Raw genomic sequence first — 16,497 nt, 5'->3', positions numbered from 1 at the left:
AGGCTCCTCGAGGGCCCACCAAGCACTTACAGAGTGCAGATGTCAGCAGAACTACGAGCCAAGCCTGCTGGGATCCCGGCCAGAAGCCCTGGGCACAGTGAGCAGTTGTTGGAGGAGGCCCCCGGAACCCAGGGGCCCTGCAGAGGCAGCTGTCTCTGGCTTTCAGGAGGCTGTGCCCATGTTCTGTGGGTGCTGGACCTCCTTCACAGAGCCAGAGAGGCTGAGGTTTGTAGGGCCGGGGCCGCTCCTCGGATCATTCTGCAGGGTCAGGGCTTGGCGCTGTCTTGGGTGCAAAAGAAACACCTGTGAGGTCTTTTGAGGAAGAGGAGCGAAGCTTCCTTCCCAGCCAGTGAGTAGCCACGGTACCCCGAGCCACAGCTGGTGAGCTGCTGCCCGTCTGCCCTCTCTCCCCCATTCTCCCTGATGGGCTTGGGGGTACAGCCGACAGCATCCAGCTCGGGCCATAAAGACCAAGCACTGGTATTGCTAGGCCCAAGGACCCATCTGGTTTTGTGTGATCGTCGGGCACAGCCCCACCATCTGGGCATGGGGTCTGAGAAGAAGATGGGAAGGAGAATGTCGTTCCCGGGGCGATCGGGGCAAATTTCCCCTCATTTTCATCACTGCTGCTTGTGGTCCAGTGGATTGGGGCAGTTCCCACCTGACAGAAATGACACTTCATCTCCCTTAAGATTCAGCTGATTGTTTATTGGTCAAAAGAGACCATTTGTACTAAGCTCGGGCCAGCCCATGGGGGCCCTGCAGAAAGCGCTTCCTTCCTCCTGCTGTGCGGCCCCTGGTGTCCCCATGGGCCACTGTGAGCACCAGAACACCGCTGCCGTTGATGCCGTCCCTCATGCTGTGTACTCTGCTGAGCGAAAGAACCCAAAGTTGCAGTTCTAAGCCAGATCCCGGCCCAGTCCGTGCAGGAGAGGAATTTGAGTCAGGATGTACCCCCCAGGTGTGGCCTCGGCTCTGCTTGGAGACCTCAGGCCTTTCACGAGGCAGCTTGTCCTCCTCTGGCCACGTTCTCGCTCAAGCTTTTCCTAGCCCTCCTCCCGGCTGGGCCGAGCTCCTCTGTTCCTCACGGACACAGCCTTTGGTACCCCATGGACGCAGCCTTTGGTATCCCACAGACGCAACTTTTGGTACCTCACAGACGTGGCCTTTGGCATCCCACAGGATAGAGCTCTCATTCCCCAAATTTCTCTGGACTAAGCATCCCACAGACACCATAGGTCATGGAGGCGGCAGCCTCTTTGCCCTCTGCTGCCTTCTGGACCCTGAACACTGTCCGCTGAACCCTGAGTGGGAAGGCCAGAAGAGGGACTGGTGTGGGGGAGGCCCCCAATGCAAGGGCCAAAGGTCAGTCGGGCAGCTGGTATCCCACGAGTCCCAGGGGGGAAGTTGGCAGGAGCAGTCGCAAGGTGGCGTGGACAGGAAACAGCTGCCAGCCTCGTGGAGGGCTGCGTTTTGTGGCTGACCTGCTTGTCTACGATTGTGACCTCTGTGAGATTTGTCAGAGCTTTGTCCTGTGAGAAGAAGATGGCCAGAAAGAATGGCTTTGGGCCAGTCTGTGAGCAGCCTTCTGACCGGCTGATGCCCCAGGAAGTCCATTGTGACCCCAGATGTGTAAAGGTGGTCCTTTCACTCTGAACACTCGCCCTGTTGTCTGGCCGCTGAGGCCATAGCAGAGCCCCTGGGCGAGGAGCTGGGGGCACGGGATTCATTTTAGCCAGGACCGAACATCACTCAGCGCCTCTGTCCCGGCAGAGGGCTGTCCCAGGAAGCCCTCACCTTTGTAGGGCCGAGAGCTTGTCCCGCTGGGGATGTAGCCCAGGGACGTTAATGTACTCAGTGCTGTCCAGGGCCCTGGTCACCCTTGGGTGGGGCTCACTGACCAGCTGCAGCGCATCAGAAGGCAGCGGGCAGCTGGGATGGAAAAGGATTTCCTGGTCGTGATCCATGAGTACTGGTCGAAGGGATTGAGAGAGGAGAGCCTGGGGCACATGAGCACCATCCTTGGGGCTCAGGGTTGATGGATTCGGTTCGCTCTGTTTGGCACAGGTAGCAAAGATGGCTGAAATCGGGAGAGAGGCAAAGGGAGGACCTAAGAACAATTTCATCACACCACAAGTGCTCCCCAAGTTGAGTGGGAGCTGTGCAAGGGTGTGAGCCCCCTCTGCTTTGTGAGAGAAGCTGCAGGGGCCTTGGAGGGAGTCCAACAGATAGTTCCTTAAATGGGGTTTCAGGAGACTTTTCAGTTTGGGGTTTAGGTTTCTGAGGCTGTCGCCTGTTTTCTTGTCTGAAGAAAGGAGAAAAGTGGTCGAAGGCCTGGCCCTCTTCAGTGACAGCATCTGGGGACATCAGTCCTGGAAGTTTTTCAGAGTGTTTAGGGAGGGGGATTCTTGGGTACTGTTTATCCTCAATGCTTTGCCTTGATTTTTTTTGTTTATTTACTTTTAAAAATTTATTCCTGGAATTAATCAGTACTTTGTGGGAAATCACATTTCTTTGCCCTTTGTAATAACCCTTTGAATCACCTTTTTAATCAAAAGCTTGCCTGGGTTTGATTTGGAGGCTTTGGGTATCACCAGAAGATTGGCAAATCATTCTGTATTTTAGAGTAGAATTTTATCTACTAAAGTGGAGAAATCACCTTAATTTAAAAATAACACATGCTGAACAAAAACAGTATTCGATTAATTGCACCGCTACAGGAGCCAGCTTTAATTAATTAATTGATTGGTTATCTTAGTGTGGAGTGAGATGGGCAAAGGGAAAGCCTACATGGTGATTCCTGAAGTGCCTTGATGTAAAATAAAAACAATTATTAATAACATGATTATAATAAATATATAGATATATTTTTAAAAAGAATACTTAGACTAAAATAATGTAGTGTAGGCCTTTTGTTTTGTACCTAATTCTTATTTTCTCCCCAACTTTTTAGGAAGTAAGACTATTTATTTCAGCTTTCTCCATTGACAGTCTTGGAAGGAAAACAGAAGCCCTAGGAGGAGGACTAGAGTTCTTTGTGGCCTCGTTCTTTCACTGCTTCACACCCTTGGGTTGGGGAGCTTCCTTAGAAGCCCAAAAGCACGTAATGCAGCCCATGTCAGGAGATTAGAAAGATGCTTTCCCAGGCGTAGACAGATGCTTGTACTTTGTCGGAAGCACCGATGGCATGTCACAGCCCCTGACAAAGTCGGTGAGGTTCCCAAAGCCAGTGAATCCCCCAAGTTGAACAGTCTGTTATGGTTGGGGCAGACAGTGGTATGATGGAGCCAGCACTCGGGGGCAGGTAAGAAGAGAAAGGGCCAGTGAATCATCAGTAGCCTTTGTCCTGGAGGCCTTGTCCTCCACCACTGACTTTCAAAGGTATGTTGTTAAACTCACAATTAGTTGATAATATTTTATTAGTGAAATATGCGGTTTTGAAATTGGAAGTAATTGCTACAATTTTAAGTGGCTCCTACAAATAATTATCTACCAATTATAATTTAGAGTTTAAAAAGTCCTTCAGGTGGCTGCTGTTTCCTGTATTTAAAATACGTAGTTAAAAAGCAAAACTGTTCCTCTTAGAAAATAATAGAGCTTTGTTTTCATATTCTGTAGAGGTGAAGGAGGTTTTGTTTTTATTTTTGTTTTAATTGCATATAAGTTAAGGTAAGTTAAGGTAAAACTTTTGAGCAAGCGTCCGGAAGTATTTAGTAGTTTTAATCATTACTTTGAAATGCTTGTTATACATTTTCTTTTCAGAAAGTTCAAAGCTCCTTATAATTGTGTGGTGCTGGTATGGAAGACCAAGTGTTATGTGAATGCTTTTATACTTTCCCCATTATTTGGAAAACTCAGATATTTTTTCAAATTCTTAGTCGAATTTAAATGATTCTCATAATTGTTGAGATGCACGCTGATGGGCGTTTAAATGAACACTGAGTACATTGTTCTCCTCATGCTGATGAAATAATTCCCTTAGTCATCAAGACTCTGCTATATTTGAATTTCTGAGTGGTGAGATGGGCCCAGGCTTATTTCCATTGAGTGTCCATTTTGATTTTCTCCCCATTTCCTCCAAAGCATTGTCCTTGGACTTGTTGACTCATTAAGAAAAGAGCATTTCACATGCAGGCCCAACATCTCTTCTTTTCCATTTTTTGCTTTAATGTCTAAATAAATGTGCTTTTGAAGTTAAATTTGGTGGTCCTTCCCCCCCACATGTGCTTTGGAAATTGACTAGGGCTCTCAGAGTCTCAAAATACTAGTTAAAAGTATCCAGTGATACCAGTCACTTTGTATATTGAGGAAAAAAAAGTTTGTTCAATTTTAAAATACTAAATTCAATAATTTTTATATGTACAGACAGCTTAATTTTGTCTCGATTTCCCTTTTTGGATCTGGACTTCTATAGGGAATTTCTAACATGGAAGTTCCCTCCACTGATACCGATCATTAATCTGCTTCTCACCTACACTATTACAGTTAATTTGCCCTGGCCCCATCATCTGGTGTGGCAGGAGCGAGGGCTGAACCCAGGATTCTGCCACACAGAGCTTCCCTTTCTCCTTTGTTTTCTCCCTGCCTCCTTCCCTTCTTTTGTCATTCTTCTTCCCTCGTTCTTCCTCCCCTTCATCCATCACTCATCCATCCCTCCCCTCTCCCTTCTTTCCTTCCCTCTCCTTTTTTCCCTTCCTATCCATTGTCCTCTCCTCCCTCATCTCTCTCTCCCTCCCTTCTTCTTTCCCCCCTTCCCTCCTCCTTTTCTTCCCCTTCCTTCTCCTTCACCCCCCCCCTTCCCTTATTACTCATATATCTCTGCCTAGCTGGCTGTCTTTTAATTAACTGATTGTTAGCAGAATCTCAAATGGATTTTTTTTTTTTTTGACCTAAACACTTTCTGTGAGCAGAAAGAATGAAGGAAATGGGAAAAACCATTTTGCAGATTTATTGTGTTAGAAAGCCCACAATTGTCAAAAGCACATAAGCACTGACCCTTCCTCCCCCTCCCCCCCGGCGTCATTCTCCTGGACGATGAGACGGGTGTTGACCGATGGCCAGGGCGGGGCCTCCCGCCGAGTTATCAGAGACGGTCTGCCTAGTCCTTCTCCTATAGACTAGGAGCCTGGGCTGAGGGCTCGCCCTCCCAGGAGCCCAGCGGTCTGGGCTGGCCCATCAAGATTGCCCCATGTGGAGATAATACAGAAGGCCTTATGGGAATGTTCAGGATGAGTCAAATATCGTTTTGTTTCCATTTTATTTGCACCTAATCCCTTTCATCCATTCATTTTCTCTGATGTTGCCAGGGGAGAAATGGAGCTCCACCCCCGCCTCCCCTGTCCAGGGCCCTGGTCGGTGTCCGTTTTTGCTCCATTCCTTCCCATCTCATCTGTCTTTGTTGTGCCCTTTGGTTTAACATTGTTCTCCTCCCCAATTTTCCCCTTCTCATGTAAACGTGTGGCAGGGTCTGCTTGGTGAGCTCATTATCTTACAGCAGCAAATCCAAGAGCATGAAGAGGAAGCCCGCAGAGCAGCTGGCCAGTTTAACACAGGCTATTCCCAGCAGAAGCGCAAGGTGATGGTCTCAGGGGGCTACGTGTTGTGTTCCTACTAATCGGGCAGTCCACCCCAGGGCCCCGCTAGCAGAAGGGGATACCCCGCGATGGAAGGTGGTGGAGACCAGAGCTGGCCGTACCGGGTCACGCAGCTCTTTTGAGTTTGCACGTAGGGCCCGTCAGGTGCCCCAACATGACGTGGCCCCGCTGTGAGGTCCCCCTCCTGGACTCTGGGGCAGATTCCTCTTGTAAAATGGACTTTGTGATTTCACTTGGGCCATGTGGCAGGATTCATTATCAGTATCTGAGCAGGCTGTTGTTCCTGGCACAGATAAAAGGCACAGGGGGACGGTGAACCAAGAGCCCAGTTAAATCTGGGTCGGCAAGGTCCTCACAAAAGTGGGGTGTTTCCTTCTGAGTTCCCGCATCCAGCAAAACGAGTCTCCCCTGGGTTCTAGCTTTGGGAGACCAAACCGTGACTGTTGGCTGTCCCATTCGTGTAAAGAAATGCTTGAGAGTATCTTCTTGTTTGATTTCTCTCCTCCAAGTCCCCGACTTTTCTCAGTTCAAAGGCTGTGGAATCAGTTCTAGAAATGCAGGCTCAGTTGGGGTGGATACAAGAAGTGGAGAAATGTGGCCAAAACACAGGCCGGTTCCACGTTCCTTTAGTTTTCTGCTCACGAGAAGGGTCTTGCTTTTTCTGTAGATCCAGAGAAAGGGCCTGTTTTAAGCAGGTGGCTGCCAGGTCTCCCATTGTGCCTTTGAGATGCCCCTGCATCAAGGACAGGGTGCCCTCCTTTGGATAACAAACTCAAAGGGGCGGCTGCTGAGAGCTAACACGCAAAGAAGGAAAGACCAGGGGTTAGTGCATTTGTACAGGCGGGGGTCCTGAGTATCCCTTTACCTCCAAATGATTTTTGTTGCTGCTGTTACTGTGCTTTTTGTTTTGTTTTGAATTTTTCTCATGGTTTGGCCAGTCTTGCCTCTGAATGGAGAGAGGATTCTATTTTCCTCCTATAAGAAAGTAAAAATATCCCAGAGTTGAGGGGGTGTGCAGTGATACCATTAGATTTTGGTGATTCTTAGGGATTCTGGGAATAAAAAGCCTTTTTTTTTCCATTTCATACAGCGGTAGCCTAGTGGCCGTGTCTCTTAAGTGTGAGGAGGCAAGCAGCAGATTGTCACGTAGCTACTAACCTCATCTTACTGTCTAGAACTCCAAGATGAGACTTAATCCTGGCCTAGCCTGGACAGTCCATTGGGAGCCCGTCCTGGGCGTCCTGCGGGGAGGCAGGAACGGGTAGCTCTGTGTGAAAGGAGTGGGCCGGGCTGGTGGGGCCCTTTGGGGCTCGGTGGGCTGAATGCAGCCCCAACCGGAGAGGCCGCAGCAGTTGGGGTGAGGAGCCCCCTGGTTCTGAGGTGAAGAGACTCCTTTTACAGACAGATCTATTTCCTGTTTGCTTTGAGGGGACAGCAGGGCTCTGATAGGAGGAAGGACCGAGCACAGGGACCTTTGGGGAGGGCCCAGGGAAGCTCCCTCTTGGCTTTAGCCATGATCTCCACAGCCTTGGGACTGTTGAAAACCTTGGGGAACCAGGCCAGCCCAGGGCTAGTTTGTCTTCTGGAAGGATATTTTTGGATTTGGGATGGCAGGTTTGCCTCCTCCCCACCATGTGCCAGCCCAGACCTGCCATTTTACCCAAGAGGAAGCCCCTCCCCTTTTACCAGATGACCTTTGGCTTTATGAAGCCCTTACCCAAGAAGGACCCCTAGTGTACAAAGTGAGCTGTGGAGTGACTTTAGGCAACAGGACCACCTCATGTGGGTGCCTCGTTTTCCCCCAGAAGGGCAGGGAGGGTGGCCTGGAGTTAGGGGGCTATATTCTGGAGGCCCTTACAGGGCTTTGCCTGTAACAGGAGCCCCATGGACGCCCCGTGGACACCCCTGGAATGCAGCCTTAACTGTGGGCATATGTCCTTTCAAAGAGCTCAGGCCCTTGGCTGGGGTTCCACTGCTAGGAAGGGGGGAGGGTCTTCTGACTGGCCACTGTATACCATGTTGCTTCTGGAAGGAAGGCTAGAGAGTGGCTGTGACCCCCTGAAGAGGCCTAGAGTTGTAAGAGACCTCAAACCTTACCAGGGGCCCTCCACTGGTGAGAGATGGGCAGGAAGTCCGCTCAGTGTAGACTTGCACCCAGGACAGCCAATAGCAGGGGTCGTTAACTCGAGGTCCTCACGAGCACACCGAGACAGCAGCAGGGTAGTTCGTGGCCCCCTCAGCCTCCCAGGCCCCCCAGGCTGTCATCTTCGCCAGGCTTCTTTGCTCCCCCATGTGTTTTTAACCCTTTCCTACATCCTGCCTGTCTTGTGTCTACAGATGTCGCACCACTAACATGCCTTTGGAAATGGGGAGAAATCTTGGGAACCTTTGTAGGTTGTCAGCATCCCACTTCCTGGTTAGGGAGAGGAGAGACCTGGAGGGCACCAGCCCAGCTTGCCTGCCCCAGGGCAGAGGACCCAGAGGGACTTGGGGGTGGTTGCTTAGGACAGCAAGGGGGCACCCTGGGCCAGGGCCAGACAGGCCAGGTGAGAGGGCATCCTGGGCCAGGGTTCCATGGTGTCCACACTGCAAACAGGACATCATCTTATCACTTTGGAGTCTCTCTGGCTGACGCTGGTCATCCTTGTTCCAAAGGGCTTTTGGGGCAATGTGGAGGACTGGGGCGCTCCCCTCTGTTTTGGCATTCCATGCCCCTTGATCTCACAAGGGGCACCCTGCCAGGATGTGCGCTTCATATTTCAGTCACTCCCCTCTGGGTCATCTGGCTAATGCTTGGACCTCATTCTGCTCTGAGGCATCACAAAGGCCTCAGCCAGGGAAGGAAACTCTTCGGGCCCATCCCTGGTGCCGCAGAACGGGATGCCCGCACGGCCCGGGCCTGAGGGATTCGCCTTCCCCTTTGCTCAGGGCTCTCCGGGTGAACACGACAGTTAGCTTTGGGTCGCATTTTTGGAACTACTCTAACCTGTATTCACTTCTTCCCCATCTGGTTCCCGAAAAGAGTCAAATGGATGTTTATGTGATTTTAGGTGACAGACAAGGAGAAGGTGGAGCAGCTTCAAGAAGAACTCCTGCGAACTCAGGTGAGCTGTGCCCCCAGCCCCAGGGTCATCCTGTGGTCCTGCTGACCAGCAGGGACACTGAGGGGTGGGCTGGACAGAAGCGGGGAGAGGGGAAGCTGGGTACCAGTTCTGCCCCCCCCCCCCTCACTTCAAGGCTCCTGAGCTCCAGAAAGCCCACCAGAAGCCTGTCTAAAGATGAGGGAATCAAGCTAAGCCATAGGGCCTGGTTGGGAAGGACCTTGTCTGTGCACATCACCAGCAGTAGCGTAGAAAACGAACCTGAAGCTCGAATTCCCAACGTGCTCTGGGGAAAGCCGAAGGTGCTCATAGCCTTCCCCTTTGGCAATGTTGCTTGACTCGAGAGAATGGCATCATTTTTGCACAGCTGCTCCGCCTGGGAAAAAGCCTCCAGCCCGACCAAAATCATTTTTCTTCCATTCGCAATTTTTTGAATAGCTCACTACTAGGGTGAGTGGTCTGAGGCCCGGGACCGGAGCCTTGCCAATATTTACTGTATGAGCGGGTGGGAAAGGCCGAGGACCCTCCCACAGACCACAAGAGCCGGGCCTCCCAGGAAGGACCAGCTGCTGGGAGCCAGTGGGGCTGGCAGGGCAGCCCTCCAACCTACTGTCCCAGGGCGCTATTGAAGGGGTGCAGGACTGGGGAGAACTCCTTGGGAAAGCCAGCGCCCCTGGGGTCTCTTCTCCCCATCGTCAGGGGTGATTTCCAGGGGAGAATTTATTTTGACATTTAGTTGAGCCTTCTATTGAACAAAGGACCAGCCAGAATTCTTGGGAAGAGGAGCTGGAGGGAAGTGAGTTTTGAGTCACTCAGTGACCAAAGGAGCCTCCCTAAAGGTCCCAAGTGGCTCAGCCTCTCTGGGTGGGGCTGGAACTCTGGGGAGTCTTGGTGACCCCTGGACCACAGCCAAAGGGAGTCTCGGCAGCCAGTGTTGCCTCCTTGCTGACTTTGGGCAGTCAGTCCCTGTGCCAAGCTGCGGGAGGGGTCAGTGCAGCTTCATGGTCTCCGCAGAATGGTGTGAGTGCTTCTTACTGGGCGGAGGCCCTTTTTATTTTATTATGTTTTGTCATTTATTGTATTTTATTATGGTTTATTCCATTCTGATTTTTTTTAATGCAAAGCATTTCTCACCTTGGAGTATCAGGTGATGTGATGGGCTTTTCTGGGCTTGCTGTGACCTTCGCAACCTTAACAACTAGGAGAACTCTTCCCCAAAGCATATTAATTATTTCAAAATAGCACCATTAAAAGCAAGACTTCATTTGGGGGCAGGTTGGTCACATTCATTCAATACTGCTTTTTGTCTCCCTTATCGACATCTCTTATTTTTTTGTAGCTGAAATATCAGAGAATCTTGGAGCGTTTGGAGAAAGAGAACAAAGAACTGAGAAAATTAGTGTTGCAAAGAGATGACAAAGGGATCCATCACAGAAACCTGAAGGTACCGTCAGCCCCAGGTTCTCGGTCCCCTCGCCCTCCCCTTGTGCCGACTCTGGCGGGGCACTCTACTTGGTGGTTTTGCTTTTGGGCACCCAAGGAAAGCATTTGTTATATCAATGTAGTTTTTGACTCGGAGCATTGAACATGAAAGCCGGGGAGCTCTGGCTGGGTCGGGGTGAGTGGTGTCTGGGACTCCCTTGGACTGCTGGGCGGCTCTTTGCCATTTTGTCCACAAACTCCTTGGTGTTTTATGGGATGGAAGGCAGGATGTGGCTCAACTGGTTAGTATTCCTCACTGACAATAGCATTTGTTTTTAAAGAAATCTCTCATTGACATGTATTCTGAAGTCCTGGACGTTCTTTCGGACTACGATGCCAGTTACAACACCCAAGATCATCTACCCCGGGTGAGTAAAAGCAGAGGCGCTTGGCACCTTGGCTAAAACGCACTGGGCCATTTTACAGAGCTCTTTGTTCAGTGGCTAGATTTAATCGCCTTATTGGCACTTCCTGTTTGATCTTCCAAAAAAGCAAATGCCCCCGTAAAATCCCCCCGCCCACCAGGCCTGGGAGTGAAAGAATCCCTCAGCTCAATGTCTGTCCCTCTTCAATGGAAGAAAAATGTCCGTCTTGAAACAGCGCTGACAAGAAGGCCAGGTTTACGCCCATTTGGTGAATGGTTTGTGCGGCTGCCGCAGAATCGATTCTTTCAGTCTTTGGTCTGTGGGCCCCTCATTATCGGGAGGATGTTTACTTGGTAGCTTGAGCTAATGAGCTGAGGGCCGGAGCTAGCAAGAAAGGGCTTCTGTGAGCCAGGTACATGGACTTGGGACCCTTGGGCTCTTTCTGTAGCGTCTGTTCCTCCTGGAACTGCTTCTGGCCTGGTTTGAGACAGATCTCACACACTTTGTGATTGTGAGGCTCTCAAAGAATCCCGAGGATAGGCAGGGGGTGTGCCCTAGAGGCTGACCCCTGATAGCAGCAAAAAGGGATGGTGTGTCTAGTGGACAAGGAGTCAGAAAAGCTAGAACCCCACCACCACCACCACCTCCAAGGTTTTTCTGCCTGGCGGTGCTGGGCCCCATCCCTCTGGGGCTGAGAGGAGCTCGCCTCGTTCCCTGAGGGCCTGAATGCTAAATGATGCTCGCTGATCTCTGAGAGGGCAGGTGCTCCAGGTGCATTGTAGGAAGATTTATTTCCAGAAATAGGACATGGGACAATGGGAAACAAGAGTTTCTAAAGCTTCAGGTCTCGGAAAATTCACTCATGTCCGAGCCGCTATCCCCAGAGGATGGCAGGGCTGTTCTCCAGACATTTCACATCATTAGCCCTTGGTGTTTCAGTTGCGTTCACAAGCAGATGTTGGGCCATGCAAACGGACTCGCTGTATTTGATGAGTCTGGGGCAGCCTCAACTTGGTGACTCGATTGAGCAGAGTCTAAAAACATCCCTGATCTGGATGAGAAGATATTTTCCGGTGTCCCTGGTCCTTCCCTGTGCTTAAGGGGCCGAGTTAAATCCTCGCTGAGTGAAATGTAGCTTGGTAATTGTGCCTCCCATTAAGAACAAATTGCATTCAGAGCAGAAACTTCTCCTGAGTGATTGACAAAGAGACTGACGCGCCCTATTTTAAGATAACCTTTCTTGGATGCTGCTGGCTTCCCAATCCCCGCCCTTTGGGGGTTGTCCCGGGAGGGCCGATGATCAGCCGTCCCTTGGCCATCTGCCTTCTGTCTCTGAAGGTCCACACTCGGGGCAGGCCGGCCCTCCCTGGGATCCCTGGAAGCACTTCCCACAGAGCCGACCCCTGCCCTATCCCCCCCTCAGTGGAGAGTTCAGAGAAAGTCGGCTGCAGTCGTGTGCCTGCTCCTGGGGGCAGACCCCCCACCAGCATGCATCAGGGCTCCAGAGTGACCCGTTCCCCTGCCGTACCTCAAGAGTTTTGAGTGCAAACTTCAGGGGCCTCAGGTCCACTTAGGGAGAGAAGAGTCATGGGGGATTTGATCTTGTGCCAGGTTGTCGTGGTGGGGGACCAGAGCGCCGGGAAGACCAGCGTCCTGGAGATGATCGCCCAAGCACGGATATTCCCTCGTGGCTCCGGCGAGATGATGACCCGCTCCCCCGTAAAGGTAGGGCTCGTGGCCAAACTCTCCCACCTTGGCCCGCTCCGGAACAGTCAGATTTGATTCAAACCTGGGTGCTGTACAGAGGGACCGTGGAGGTTCCAGCCACGCTGGGCCCGGCCCCTCCTCCTGGCTCGGCCCCTCTGGCAGGTCCTCGTGGCCTCTGAGAGAAGCTTCAGTGGCCTTTCTGTGTCTCCCCCCCTGCCTCAGACCTCTTCCATGTGGTTGCCCCAGCACACTTCAGGGTCTCCCCGCTCCCCTCCCACTTCTGCCTCCTGGGGGCCCTTCCCCAGGTCACCCCAGGTGTGTCTTGTCCATGGCCACCTCCTTGGTCCAGGAGCTGAGTCATTGTGACTGGGGCTCATAAATGACTGAGGGCCTTGGCCTAAATGACCATTGCATGAAGCTGGCCCTATGGACACTCCCTTAGCTACTGAGTGGCCCAGTGTGGTGACAGCTCCCGCCCCCAATCGTACCAGGGGCCTCATGCACATCCTCTTCCCCAAGTAGAGTGAGTCACCCTGGGGCACCTGGCCTCCCACCCTCAGGGATGGCTTTCAGGCCGGGCAGGGAAGTGTCCAGCTGCACCAGGTCTCGGGCAGGGTTTTCTTCCCGAGTCCATCCAGAAGCTTTGATGAAGCACCTGCTGTGGGCCAGGCCCTGGGCTAAGCCCCGGGAACAAGCACAAAGGCAGGGACGGCCCCGAACCTCCGGGAGCTCCTGGTCTAGGCCGGGACGCCGGGGTCTGTCCTTGTGAAGTGGGAGTAAAACCTGGGGAGGAGCTCCGTGGGGGGGGCTGCCGGGACAGAGGGGCGTGGACTTGACCCTGGTGACCTTTCAGGTGACGCTCAGCGAAGGCCCTCACCACGTGGCCCTGTTTAAGGACAGCTCTCGGGAGTTTGACCTGACCAAAGAGGAAGATGTAAGTGGGAAATTGAGACACCGTCCTCGGCTTGTAGCAGGTCGCTCAGTGCGGCCCATGAGCCGGGCTGTGGGGTGGGACGGTGCCCGAGACCATGGGAGGGGTATGGGAAGGGCCATCGGGGGCCCGTCTCACTCTGGTTGTGTTCTCGGCCCAACAGCTCGCAGCCTTAAGACGAGAGATCGAGCTCCGGATGAGGAAAAACGTGAAGGAAGGCTACACCGTGAGCCCCGAGGTAAGGGGGTGCGGGGGTGCCAGGCTGGCCCCCGGGGTCTGGGAGCATGGCCGCTCCTGGTCGGCAGCAGGAAAGTGACTGATTCTGGTGTCCTTGTGCAGACCATCTCTCTGAACGTCAAAGGGCCCGGCCTGCAGAGGATGGTCCTGGTGGACCTGCCTGGGGTCATTAACGTGAGTATGCTCTAGCTGGGGAAGGCGGTTCTGGTTCTGGTTTGGAAAAGATGGCTCACCTCTGGCTTTCCTGCAGACGGTGACGTCGGGCATGGCTCCAGACACCAAGGAGACCATCTTCAGCATCAGCAAAGCCTACATGCAGAACCCCAACGCCATCATCCTCTGCATCCAGGGTAAAGCCGGGGCTCCCAGATCCGGCCTCCCCTTCTTGGGGCTGTCCGCGGGCCCCCAGGCTCCTCAAGGGCACTCGACAAGAGACTCGAGGAAGGGGCCCGGCCCTCATGGCCAGACACAAACCTGCCAAAAGAGCGGGACCTGCTCCCCTTTGTGCGAAGTGGTCTAGAGGGTGGTCTGACAAATGGGGACGGTGACGCTGCGTCTGAGACGGAGCCTTTGCCCAGGCTCAGCCTTAGTCTGGGAGCGCTGGAGAATGGGCCAGGACGTCTCCTCAGGGAGAGGGGACGGGCCCCGCCAAGCTCAGCCGAGCCCCGTGTCCTCACCATGGCCTTGATGGCTCCATCCCTAGTGTGAGGAGACTAGGGGAAGAGCTTGGCTGGCCTGGCCTGGGGATACATGGAGCAAGGAGTGGGGGAAGGGGCTGCATGGAGTGGGGGCTTACATGGCCTAGGGTTATGTGGAGTCGGATCATGGGGACCTGATGAGCTTCCCTTGGCCCTTCTTTGTTGCAGACGGGTCGGTGGATGCTGAGCGCAGCATCGTGACGGACCTGGTCAGTCAGATGGACCCTCACGGCAGAAGGACGATATTTGTGCTGACCAAAGTCGACCTGGCAGAGAAGAACGTGGCCAGTCCCAGCAGGGTGGGTCCCGGGCGTTGGGGGAGGGAGCTCACAGGGGCCTTGGCAGGCATGGGCGCGTGCTCTGGGCTCCGGGTACCAAGTTGTGCTAGCACACGTAGGCCGCGGGGACATGAGGCCTGGTCCAGCCCCCCAGGGGCCTCCTCTGCCGGATCCCGCAAGCTCTCGCGAGTCTCCCTGGGCTAGGAGCATTCCTGGGCACCCGGGCCGGCCGCCCTGGCAGCAAAGGGGCACGTGGGCTGTCGTCCTCCCTTCTTGGATGGGGAGGCTGAGGTCTAGGGGTCTTCCTGATTCCACGTCCCACCAGGCCTTGCCCACAGCCCAGTCGGGTGCCCGGATGGGGATTTATTCCCATCTTGCAGCTGCATGCAATGAGGCCGAGGGGGACGTGGCCGCTGTGTGAGGCCTGTGGGGCTGCCCTCGTTCCAAATCCTTGCCTTCCCAGTGCTCCCCAAAGCAGGAGGCATCAATTAGGTGCCTACTATGTTCCCAGCTCTCTTTTGTGTAGCTTGCTCACCTTGTGTTTGCCGCGCGTTTGTTTTAATAGATTCAGCAAATCATTGAAGGAAAACTCTTCCCCATGAAAGCCCTGGGTTACTTTGCTGTCGTCACAGGAAAAGGTACGCGCCAGGGCCCAGATGTGGGGCTTTTGCTTCCGGTTGGTCACTAACCATGGTCTCCCTGCCCTGGCTGGTCCTTAGTGACGGTGTCCCCGCCCTCGCTGGTCCTTAGTGATGGTGTCCCTGCCCTCGCTGGCCCTTAGTGATGGTGTCCCTGCCCTTGTCTCTAGGAAACAGCTCCGAGAGCATCGAAGCTATCCGGGACTATGAAGAGGAATTCTTCCAGAACTCCAAGCTCCTGAAGTAGGTCCCGGCTTGAGTGCGACCCCTTCCCTTTGCAAAGGAGGCCGCATGGTGGCCTGGGGTCTGGTGGGCGGGGGAGGACTCGGCAGCCCTCAGGGAGAAAAAGTGAGGTTGGCGCCAGGGGGCAAGACCCAGGCTGGCTGGGTTGGCATGAGAGAAGAGGCCTTTGCCCTCCGTTTGTGGGCACGGCCTGTTAGGGAGAGCCCCAGGGAGGACGCAGCTGAGACGGGGGGGGGGGGGGGGGGGGCGGGGGGGGGGGGGGGGGGGGGGGGGGGGGGGGGGGGGGGGGGCCTCCCTTTTAGGGGGCAGCACCAATGAGGAGCCTTGAGCTCCCCAAGCCCACGTGTCCTCTAGGTCAAAGGCAGGACAGCACAGGGCTGAGGACGGGCCCTGAGGGGTTCTTGAGTGTTCTCGGGGCTGGGGCCCCTCTACTAGGACAGTGCAAGGCCCCCAGGGCTAAGGCCTCCCTGAGCCTAGGCTGTGGGAGTCCTGGGGCTGCAGGGGGTCCTGGCACCACAGGGGACACTGGCACTGCCCACTTGCAGGAGAGGAGGGGCCAGGGAGGACTGGGAGTCGGGCCCACCTTTCTCTCTTTGAGTCTGGGGCCGGGGCCACCCCCTCATTCTTTCCTCACTGCCCTTGGCATTTTCTTCCGTGTCTGTCTGTGTCCCTGTGCTGGCGGGGCCTGACCCACAAGAGGGGCCAATTCTGGGGCAGGGCCTTGGGTAACTGGTCCCAGAGACCTCCGGGGCAGGAGGGGGTGAGGTCTCCTGGTTGTGGATGTGCCCCCTCCCCCCAGTTGGTGATTCCCTGAACACCAATTCTTGTCTATTGAGGATTATTAAATATATTCTTATCTAGTTACTCCGGATCGGGACTGGTCTGGTGAGTGTGAGTATGAGTGTGTGCTCTGTGAGGGGGGTGGGATCACAGGACGAGCCGCCGGCCTTGTGCTTCTCCTGCAGGACGAGCATGCTGAAGGCCCACCAGGTGACCACAAGGAACCTCAGCTTGGCCGTGTCCGACTGCTTCTGGAAGATGGTGCGTGAGTCTGTGGAGCAGCAGGCCGACTCGTTCAAAGGTCAGCCATCTCTGGGAGTGGGGCCGGGCCTCCCACCCCCTCAGCAGCGGCGGCCGTGTGCCCATGTGTGCCAGCGGCTGTAGATCATAGAATTGTAGCCTGTCATTGAACACCGTGTTCCAGGGCAGGCCTGGGCTCTCTC

The 16,497-nt window shown here is 53.9% G+C and overlaps 1 protein-coding gene across 1 annotated transcript in view; it reads left to right on the top strand.

Moving 5' to 3' along the window:
* Window positions 1-16,497, top strand: part of OPA1 (OPA1 mitochondrial dynamin like GTPase) — a 52,057-nt gene that overhangs the window by 11,277 nt on the left and 24,283 nt on the right. The window contains exons 7-19 of the mRNA XM_031961104.1: window positions 5,465-5,575; window positions 8,645-8,698; window positions 10,035-10,139; window positions 10,459-10,545; window positions 12,154-12,267; window positions 13,103-13,183; window positions 13,344-13,418; window positions 13,520-13,591; window positions 13,668-13,767; window positions 14,284-14,414; window positions 14,959-15,031; window positions 15,202-15,274; window positions 16,240-16,435. Of these exons, the coding sequence (XP_031816964.1) occupies window positions 5,465-5,575; window positions 8,645-8,698; window positions 10,035-10,139; window positions 10,459-10,545; window positions 12,154-12,267; window positions 13,103-13,183; window positions 13,344-13,418; window positions 13,520-13,591; window positions 13,668-13,767; window positions 14,284-14,414; window positions 14,959-15,031; window positions 15,202-15,274; window positions 16,240-16,435 (1,272 nt within the window). The remainder of the gene's footprint in view (window positions 1-5,464; window positions 5,576-8,644; window positions 8,699-10,034; window positions 10,140-10,458; window positions 10,546-12,153; window positions 12,268-13,102; window positions 13,184-13,343; window positions 13,419-13,519; window positions 13,592-13,667; window positions 13,768-14,283; window positions 14,415-14,958; window positions 15,032-15,201; window positions 15,275-16,239; window positions 16,436-16,497) is intronic.

The sequence above is a fragment of the Sarcophilus harrisii genome, chromosome 3, assembly GCF_902635505.1.
Source record: "Sarcophilus harrisii chromosome 3, mSarHar1.11, whole genome shotgun sequence".
NCBI classification, from domain to species: domain Eukaryota; kingdom Metazoa; phylum Chordata; class Mammalia; order Dasyuromorphia; family Dasyuridae; genus Sarcophilus; species Sarcophilus harrisii.
Note: the sequence above shows the minus strand (reverse complement) of the source record. Positions and strands in the feature narration are given on the sequence as shown.